Raw genomic sequence first — 10,929 nt, 5'->3', positions numbered from 1 at the left:
AAGCTACACTTCAACCTACCCCGCAGAAATAATAGCCATAGACATGGCATTACCTTCCACATACAACTCAACAGGAAAAAACTATAAGATTTACGCGGATACGTTGTCAACCCTCGTAGCATCGAGACGGTACAACCTTCAACAATTGTTCAGATGCAGCACAAATTTCATGAAATACTAAGTAACAAAAATAATCTAATCTTAATCTGAATTCCTAGCCACATTGGAATTAAAGGTAACGAACTAGGATCCTCCATCGATCCTTCCAATAAAACAACACGACATAAGAGTGATAATTTACGACCTCATGTATGAAAAACGGCAAAAAGAATGGAACAAGATGACAAATTTTCTCAAAGTAGTTATGCCCGAATTCAATAAATCCAAAAATGGCAAACTCGATGAGCTAAGTCAAAATAACCTAAACATGATAAATAGATTAAAAATCGGTCATTCCAAAATTACCCATTCATGGATATTAAACAAAACAAGACCACCTATTTGTGAAAAATGTAACGCAAAACTATCAATTCAACACTTATTAATAGAATGTCAAACATATAATGAAAGCAGGAAAAAATACCAAAATCCAGAAAATATGAACTCAATTTTTTTTAAATGAAAACAGTACGCCTAATGTCATACAATAAGGAAATAAACATTTTCAACATCAAATTGTCCCGCTTTTAAAAGATTTCCAACATAGACCAAAGGCGTAAAACTGCAGAAGAATTTAATCAAACTTCAACTTTGAACAACTTTTTTCTTCGCGCTCTGAAAGGATTGTCAGCATTTTTTACAGGATTTTTCTCGTTCAATTTCTGATTTTGAATTAATAGACTCGTCATAAATGCAATTAAGATAAAATTAAACAAAAATTACCTAAAACAAAGAACAAAACAAAAGCACAAACTTAGTTAAATTTAACGTTAAGTAAAATTTAATATTAGTTTTTTAAGAAAAAAGTTCCAACGCAATCTTGCCATTTTAAATCAATAACACAACACAAAGACAACGATAAACAACGTGGAATACGTACAACGGTAAAGTTATGACGGTCTATTCTGAATGGTAATATTAAACAATAAAAAATGAAATCAAAACTAAAGGTAGGATAAATTAATTGTCTGGTGTTTTCTCCCGACGGCTCCGATGGTGGTGATGTTGATGATGGTGCTTATGATGGCGGTGGTGCTTGCGCCCTGTCGTATCGAAATTAACAACTTTAGCTAATTTGTTATTAATGATTTGGTTCATAATGAAATAACAAGAGAACATGTATAAAGTTTATTTAAATCTGCAAGATTAAGCTGATTAAATTACTTTTTTTTATTTAAAATAATTGGCAAATTTATTTTTGGAAATAAAAACCAGATGTAAAGTAGGACAAGGACAAACAACTTTTCGATGCAGTCTTACGAAATAATTTAAAAACCATATCATTTTTAAATTCATTAGATAGCAGACGATAACTAGAAAATAAATTTGCGAATCTCACTAAGGTGGTGGACAACAACAACACACGTTTAGACGACATTTTCTCCAAGATCGGGGGTTGCCGGTTGCTTCTTGACCGCCATACCCTTCTTATATCTTCATCCCACCACCACGTCTCACCATGCCTACACTTTCCTTTCGTCCATCCACATACTTTATCTGCCGTAGCCAACACAAAGTCCCTGTATCTCTCCCAAACATCTCCATCCTTACCACTCTCCCAATTTTCAGCCACCTTCACTTCAAATGCCTTCCTCACCTCTGCATCCTGCAACTTCCATGTCTTTCTCTTTGCCACAAACTTATCCTTCTTCCTCCTCCCCATTTCTTTTGATGTCACATCCATCACAACCATACTATGCTGCAACATACCAGGTATCGCCTTCACATTCTTCACATACTTCCTATGTTTGGCCCTTACCAATATATATATATATATATATATATATATATATATATATATATATATATATATATATATATATATTTAAAATAAAATTTTAAAATTACTTACATGAATACTAATTAATATTAACTGGCAACTGGCTGAAACTCAATTCAAATAAACGGGTTGGATACTTCAATTTCAAGATTACATTTCACAAACGAATATAATTGCAAACAGCATTGACATACTAAATTCTGTTATAATTTATTTCATAAGAGTTAATTTAAAAAAAAATAATGCTACCAAAGTGTATGGACAAATGGTTAACCAAATTAAGTTATAACTTGGCTAACTAGGCTAATATCTCCTAGCCAACGTGAAAGAACTTCTGAAGCACATTTACTAGCAACGTTCAAACGTGGTCAATAATTTTCTTTTAGTCAGACTCAATGTGAAAAAAATCATTTGTTGTGGCAGTATTTTTAGACAAAAAACAAAAATGTGGAATGATTAGAAAAAAATTTAAAACAATCAAGGAACCTTTTGATTTGTGACTCTTTGAATGACTCCTATGTTTCCTTTAAAATATATTTCACACATATATGAGGGAGGGAAATATCAAAACAGGCATCACAAGCAAAATTAGAGTAACATATAATCATTAAAATGGTAATTAAAAAAACAAAATGAAAGGAAAATAAAATTTAACTTTTGCGAGCTGTGACTTCTTTCCCTGGATCTGCTCTTTGGCGATCTTTTGAGGTCGCTGGACAGGTCGATGCTGGTGTAAGGGGAGGGCTGCAACAAACAAACATTCCTTATTTAGCGTATGCATCATATTTTACAAGTAGGTGGGCAGCTGCAGAGGTCAGAGAGCAGGAAGCGATGATGAACTTAACGAAGTATGAGGTGGTGGTGACATGCAACATTAAGTCGATTGCACCGAAATTTCATTTGCCACTTAATTCTAACAATTTGTCTTTTATTGTTATTTTCAAATAAAATGGATAAATATTTTAAAAAATTAACAAAGAAGTAAAAAAAATTAAAAAATTAATAATTTTGAAAGTCTGAAAAAGGTTAATTAAATAATGAATGAAGACAAATGATTCACTTCTGCCGGTGAAACTTATTTTAAATAATTTATGGGTCACCTCAACTGAGTTTTGTTGCCTGGAATGAAATATCAATGAACCTAAATCAATTCAATACTTTGACCAACGAAGACAACGTGACACAAAAACACTGCAGCAGCAGACAAGTAAGTGATAGCGACAAATAAATAATGCCAAATGAAATAAATATATATCCAAATTGATAACAAAATAGAAGTTTCATTCTACAAAACAAATTGATAGATGCTAATAATTTTTTAAACAATTCAAGACAGGAAATTGTAAAAAAATATCAAAAATAATTTCTTTAATTTAAGTCCACAAACTGGAGAATTTAATTTTAATTCAAATTCACGAGTAATCACTAAGGATTCATTGAAAATAAATAATGCTCAAAAAGGACATTTTTTTTTCATTTATTGTTAAATATTGGCTTGACACATCCAGCGTATCCTTAACAGTGTGCCCAAGTTAAACATTTGTTTTCACTTTTGAAAAGGAAACTCGTTCTTACTTGGTTGCTTACTGTTCTGCTTCAGTCACGAAGGCTGAGAGCATGCCTGGCGCAGGAAAAGAAATGGATGGTAGAGCACGTAAGAGTAAGCACCGTATCATGGGCATGAAGCAAGTTTCGTAGAGGCAGCGTTCGAATAAAATCAGCACGCACATGGCCGTTTTCCCTCCTGTCTGAGATAATTAGCAGGCTAATCTTATGGTTTCTTTTTAAAAATACTTTCTCATGAAAATTTTGAATAAACGCTTTTCCATCTTTTGATGTCTAAATAAAGTAGACATTATTTTCTACAACTATCGCTAATGTAAAACGTATGAAATCAAATGCACAAGTAACTCAACTGACTAAACTAACCCTTCCTGAACAGAACACACTACAACAGTAAAATAAATTTATACAAATACAATACAAATCAACCTTGATCAAATCACATCATATTTTGATTTTATCACTTTTTTGATAGTATTATTTGTTTTGTTTATTTATTTGTTCAAATGTGCGTTTATTAATGATCAGTTCCTTTAAGAATATTTCAATTTAAGATCTGACAATCAGTCGAATAATTTCCCATCCGTACGTTTCCAACTATTTGCCTTCAAACAAGATGGCCAACTAATAACAAACCATAAGGAAAGGAGAAAAATTAATGATTTGGTTGGATTTACTTTGCCAATGTTGTTAGTTAGTTTCGTCAGTGCAAAAGTATTCAATTTTAATGCTGTGAAACTGCTAACGGTCAGGCAGATGTTTTGTTCTGCCTTGCAGTGCTGCACACACGACTTTAGGGCAGATTAAAAAATGTGGTCTGTACATTTAGTGGTTTCCGAATTTTAGTTAAGTTATCCAAATCAGACGTATAAAAAAGTACTTGACAAATGAATGCTTAATTTCATTGATGCACAGTTTCATTTGTAGAAAAATAGATTACTGCAGTTCAATCCTCTATGGTACAAGCTTGTATCTTCAAAACTGCATACAGTCTATTATGAACACTGCAGCAAGAATAATTGCTGGTGTAACAAAATATGAATCTGTTTCATCATATATGCGAAATGAGCGCCAGTTTGTTATAGAATCGAGTTCAGAATAGCAATGTTTACAAGAGACAGTTTGATGGGGCTTGGTCCTCGATACCTTCAACAGCTGATCGTGCCTGTCCCTACGGCTGCCGGGGGGCGAAAACTCAGATCCTCTGCCAAAAAGAAACTCGTTGTTCCTAGGTTCAGGACAGAAAATTATGGACGGCGTCGTTTCTCCGTGGCTGCAGCGGAGGTTTGGAATAAACTGCCCGATGATGTCGTTGATAGTATGGATGAAAGAGACATGTTCCGAAAACGACTTAAACATCACTTTTTTGACCAGCAGCTTCTCGAACAGCGCCTCTGAGTTTTACATAGAGGGGCGCTATATAAATTCTCCATACCATACCATACCATACCATCTATCGATAGTAACAATGCTTGTTCACAACAACAGCAACAATCAGATTTAAATGTTGGAAATGTTCCTGGCATTGATTGTGTTAAACAGGGGAATCACTGTGGCAAGAATATCAACAGACATTGTAAAAAAAATGCAAATTGATTAATAAAAGTATTTCCGGAAAGGCCTCCAGAAGAAAAGTAATAAATTAATTGTATAATTTTTTTAAGTGTCAGTTGGGAAAGTGGTGAGGAGATAAGAAGATGTCCTGTGAACATAGCAAATCGAAGGAGACTAATAAAAAATTTATTCAACATGAACGACGTGGAAATGTTATATTTGAAAAAAAAAAACAAAAAATAATGTAGGTACATAAACAGGAAAGCCAAAAACAACTGTCATCGAATGATGCAGCTAGAAAGGACCTGAAGAAGAAAATGTCATATAACCCAGAAGGGACTTCGTTCTTTTCAACCATTCATTAAAAGGGATCATTACTATACTTAGCACCGCGCAGTAAAATTAACATAAATAAATCTCACACCAGATGAAATAAAAAAATAAACAAATTAATTCAATATTACGAATTGTCACAAAGCGTAACTTAACAAACCCTATAAAATGCACTGGCAGATGAAACGTCCATTTTCATCAATTCCGATGAAAGCTTTACGTTCTTCTCTTTCAAATAAGCCTTGATCTTTGCATAGCCCATGTGCAGCTTGCCTGTGATATGTTCGTCCTGCCTTTGCTGAGGGTCTCCGACGACTAGTAATGCCCCACAAATGTTGCAAACCTCCATCACCTTGTTCATTTCCTGGTCGGTCGCATGCTGCTCCCTCGCTTGTATCTGATCGTGTTAGGCATCACACACTGATCAACATTAACGTCACTTACTAACTTGCGGGGTTTTCACTGAGAAGCTGTTCGTATCATTGCAAGATGGACATTTCAATTGTTGGATGGACGTGAAGTTTAAATCTATCAGAAGTCCAAATAAGATTGGAAAGAAGTTGAATAGTGGGTGGAAACAAAGTTAAAATATTTCAGATAATAATCTTAATAACAGACCATATGACGAAACGGAAGAGATTAAGTCAGAAGAAAGAAAACGTAAATGCATAGATAAAGAAAATTCAAGATTGGTTCGCCAGTCAGTCAGTAAAGTGCCACGTCTAGCGCTGTTATTAAGTGATGGCCTGGTGCAAATGGCGTCTGTTCGAGACTCAAATCCTGTCATACATATGATCCAATACAGATAAAAGAAGAAATAGGATAAAAAACAGTGTTCTATCATGATAGTGTGGATCTGAAGAACACAAGGAACGAGTTGCCTCTACTGGATTTACTATTGCAAAAAACTTTCAAATGTAAATAACACAACTGAATCAATACAAATTAGAAACATAAGAAAGCGGAATATCAAAATTATCACATATGGTAACAATCCATAACTTTTCGCGCTAACATATTTTTGAGATTATCTTGTGAAAATAAATGTAAAAAAACATGAACGCACAACTGCCAAGGAGTTCTTCTCCATTTTCATCTTGTCACACCTCTCCATCACTTCCTTCGCCTCATCCACCTTTCCTTCACACCCCAATGTTTCTGCCTGCGGTCCATTTAATTTCAAAGTTATTTATAGCATCAACATGAACTACGTAATAAATGAGCTTCTAAAAATAGCAAATCCACATGGTTCATGGAATTTTATTAAAAACTTCACACAGTTTAAATTAAATTTTTTCTGTAATTCTCAGCCTAAAAATGTCTTGAAAAAAATAAAATTTGTTAATTTTGTCATTTCATCATCGACCTCATTTCAATACATCTCACTTCAAAATATTGAAATGGAAATTATGTAATAATATAATGACTCCCTAGCTGAAATGAAGTGAAACTGCAAACACAAAAAATCTCACCTCAGCCACCAACTTATTGATGGAATCAGTTAATTCATTAATTTTCTGTTGACGCATGGATGTCGAAGGGGTCATAAATGGTTGCTTTGGGAGAAAATATTGAACAATTGAAAATAACACAGATTAATTACCAAAAGTTATAAGAAATAATTTAAAATACGAGTTTTAAAAAAACATTTCTGGTTTATTGTGAAACATTTGCCTGTAAACTCACTTCAGGCATTTAATCAGTTAATATATTATAGTTTTCAATTGAAAAGTTGAAAAGGGCGTAATAATCTAACCTAGCAAAAGAGAACATGATTAACGTTATAGACTGGAAAGTCAATGGTATTTGATTTAATGCCAGTCGGTTATATCAAATGAAAATAAGAAACTTACTGCTTTGTGTTTGTTATTGGAAGCCAACCTCTGCTCTCCTCTTTTAATTCTTCTGTCGATATCATTTGCTAGCGACAACAACAGCCTTTCAAACTCCTTCTCGTAGCCCATTTTACCCACCTGATCACTGCCCTGATAGCTAGTTGGGTTTCGTGCATGTTCAGAACAACATCATTAAATGCTGATAACTAATGATTAGAAGCACCAAACATCATCTAACAAGTTTAAACAATAATTGAGTGAAATCATTAGATATAACATCATCGGTTTAACATAATAAACTGAGGACTTGATTAACAAAAGTCGTTTTCAAACATCCGCAGCATAGATATTAATATGCCTAAATTCTTTAAAATGTACATTCATTACAATTACAAACCCTCATATTTTTAACTCCTCAATTACAATGCCAGGTAACGAACTGTAATTTAACCCATTAGCGTTCAGCGTTCTTTTTTGAGGACACTTGGTAAAATTGTTGTAAAACTCTGTTACTCAGTTTTATGACTTTTAATTTTATTAAAAAAGTAACATGAATGTTATCTTTTTTACATGGATGTGAAATCATTTTCATCATATTAAAATTTTTCGCACAGCACTACTCCTAACTTGTTTTCACTTTTGTTTTTTAGCGTTTGTAAACTTTCAATCTTTTTTCGCCGTTTTTTAAAGAAGTAAGCAAAATGTTTTGTTTTCTTCATGAAGTCTATAATCCTATTTTATACTTACAATAGAATGCAAAATTATTAATTGAATATTTAAAAAAAACCTTTAGTTTACTGTCCTCAGTTGAGTACACTGGGCCTTTGAAGCTTTTTTTTAAATTTGGTTTTGCATTATTTCAATGCAGTTTTTGAATTATGAGACGAAAAAACTTTTTAAATCTTGAAGAAGCGATTGAGCATGCGTTTTCTGAAGAAATAGAAGCTGATATTCCGGCTTTACCGCCCAAAGTAGACAAAATAACCGATGAGGAAACTATAAATGATGAGGAGTTAGGGACACCTATAGTTGCTGACATTGCTGAAACTATGGAACTAGATGTACCATCCGATGAAGAAGATACAGTCTCCTTAGCAAAACATTCATCTACTTCTGGACACGACATACCACCTTCAAAGCGAATATGTGCTGAAACTCCCAAATGGCAAAAAAAGTCACCAAAATATAAATTTGGTTTTTCTAGAAGTAACGCTGATAAAATGTTTATTAATTTAAACGAAGAATTGAAGTCTTGCTCCATGTTGGAAACATTTGAAAAAATATTTGATGATAATATCATTGAACTCATTATGTCCTGGTTATGACATTAAACTGACCCTCACTGCCTTGTGAGTGATGTTGGATCATCAAAGGCTAAGCCCACCGCTTATAACTGTGGTTGCGTAAGGAAGGGCGTCCTGCGTAAAAACTAGCCAAAAAATAATACTTATGATGACGGAAATAACAATGGCCCTCAGTACCGGCAGAAGAGGGTGCGAAGAATCTCCGGAGACCCAGTCCATGGGGTTGTGGTGCAAGGCCCTGTGGATGGTCTGGCTACTGGCACCCCACTCTATAGTGTGGCGGTGCAAGGCACTATAGATGGAAGGACTACTTGTAGACCAAGGGGTTGGAGGTTTGGTACCTGAAATGTAGGCACGTTGACAGGAAGAAGTTTGGAAGTGGTGGAGGAGCTGCAGAGGAGAATGGTTGACGTGGCTGCATTACAGGAGATCAGATGGAAGGGTGAGGGTACAAGGTTTGTGGGGGCTAAAGGTGGAAGATATAAGTTGTGGTGGAAGGGGGATGATGGTATGGGAGGAGTTGGTGTGATGGTAAGAGAAGAGTTGGTGGAGAAGGTGTTGGAAGTGAGGCGGAGAAGCAATGGTGTAATTGTGGTGGTGATGGTGTTTGGAAAAGTAATAGTGAGGGTGATATCAGGATATGCTCCGCAACAAAGTAGGAAGGAAGAGGAGAAAGATAGGTTTTATGATGTTTCTGACGAGATTGGGCAAGCGGGGTTAAATGAGTTTGTGGTGTTGTTGGGTGATTTGAATGGTCATGTGGGGGCGGATGCAGACGGATATGAAGGTGTACATGGGGGAAGGGGATATGGTATACGGAATGAGGAAGGGCGTAGAGTGTTGGAGTTGGCGGATGCACATAGCATGGTGGTGGGAAATACTTGGTTCACAAGGGAACCAGCGCGATTGATTACTTATAGGTCAGGGGAACATAGATCGATGATAGACTATATATTGGTAAGGGCCAAACATAGGAAGTATGTGAAGAATGTGAAGGCGATACCTGGTATGTTGCAGCATAGTATGGTTGTGATGGATGTGACATCAAAAGAAATGGGGAGGAGGAAGAAGGATAAGTTTGTGGCAAAGAGAAAGACATGGAAGTTGCAGGATGCAGAGGTGAGGAAGGCATTTGAAGTGAAGGTGGCTGAAAATTGGGAGAGTGGCAAGGATGGAGATGTTTGGGAGAGATACAGGGACTTTGTGTTGGCTACGGCAGATAAAGTATGTGGATGGACGAAAGGAAAGTGTAGGCATGGTGAGACGTGGTGGTGGGATGAAGATATAAGAAGGGTTTTGGAAGTCAAGAAGGAGAGGTTTAGGGTATGGAGAAGGGACATGACGGAGGAAGCGGAGTCTGAGTATAGGAAGGCTAAGAAGGTTGCAAAACAGGCAGTGGCAACTGCAATGACGAAAGCCTCAGATAGGTTAATGAAGGAAATGGAATTTGATGTGAGTTCGAGGAAAATGTTCAAAGTAGCAAAGCAGTCAATGAGGGATAGGAATGATGTTATAGGGAATGGATGTGTTTGGGATGGATCTGGCAAGTTGTGCATAGATGAGGAGGAAAAAGCTCAGGTGTAAAAAGCTCATATGGAAAGGTTGATGAATGAAGAGAATGAGTGGGATGGAGATGTGGAATCCGCGGTCACACACGGACCTATAGAGAAGGTGAAGATGGAGGAAGTAGAGAAAGCAGTTAGAGAAATGAAACTAGGTAAGGCGACAGGGGTTTCGGAAGTGGCGGCAGAACATATAAAAGCGAGTGAGGTGATAAGAATTGAAGTTATGATGAGAATTGCTAACAGTATGTTTGATGATGAAGGTATACCTGAGGATTGGCGACACAGTGTTTTGGTGCCGTTGTATAAGGGCAAAGGAGATGTGAGAGATTGTGGGTCATATAGGGGTGTGAAATTACTAGAGCACGGAATGAAGGTAGTAGAGAGGGTGCTTGAGAGGAGGTTGAGAAGTATGGTGACAGTTAATGAAATGCAGTGTGGGTTTATGCCAGGTAGGGGAACGGTGGATGCGTTGTTCATGGTGAGAATGTTGCAGGAGAATTATAGAAAGAAGAAACGAAGATTGTACATGTGTTTTGTGGATCTAGAAAAGGCTTTTGATCGAGTACCGAGGAAGGTCATTGAATGGGCGTTGAGGAAGAAAGGAGTGAATGAGAGACTTGTTAAAGCTGTGATGCAGCTGTATGAAGGAGCAAAGACAAAGGTGAGGGTTGGAAGGGGGATGTCGGACGCTTTTAGTGTTAAGGTAGGAGTGCATCAAGGATCAGTGTTATCACCGTTTCTGTTTGCAATTGTGATGGATGTTGTGTGTGGAAACATAATGGAGGGGTTGTTATTTGAGATTTTGTATGCAGATGATTTAGTCTTGATGGCTGATA

The 10,929-nt window shown here is 36.1% G+C and overlaps 1 protein-coding gene across 1 annotated transcript in view; it reads right to left on the bottom strand.

The window, feature by feature from the left end:
• Nucleotides 1-849: 849 nt before the first annotated feature.
• The window catches only part of HELRODRAFT_112372 (hypothetical protein), a gene marked incomplete at its 5' end in the record, with an annotated part of 13,990 nt that continues 3,910 nt past the window's right edge, over nt 850-10,929 (bottom strand). Inside the window, 7 exons of the mRNA XM_009020447.1 lie at nt 850-1,202; nt 2,426-2,463; nt 2,595-2,683; nt 5,550-5,786; nt 6,456-6,551; nt 6,862-6,945; nt 7,243-7,381. Of these exons, the coding sequence (XP_009018695.1) occupies nt 1,120-1,202; nt 2,426-2,463; nt 2,595-2,683; nt 5,550-5,786; nt 6,456-6,551; nt 6,862-6,945; nt 7,243-7,381 (766 nt within the window). The 3' untranslated portion in view covers nt 850-1,119. The remainder of the gene's footprint in view (nt 1,203-2,425; nt 2,464-2,594; nt 2,684-5,549; nt 5,787-6,455; nt 6,552-6,861; nt 6,946-7,242; nt 7,382-10,929) is intronic.

Source organism: Helobdella robusta (assembly GCF_000326865.2).
Source record: "Helobdella robusta unplaced genomic scaffold HELROscaffold_28, whole genome shotgun sequence".
Lineage (NCBI taxonomy): Eukaryota > Metazoa > Annelida > Clitellata > Rhynchobdellida > Glossiphoniidae > Helobdella > Helobdella robusta.
This window is presented reverse-complemented; position numbering and strand designations above follow the sequence as displayed.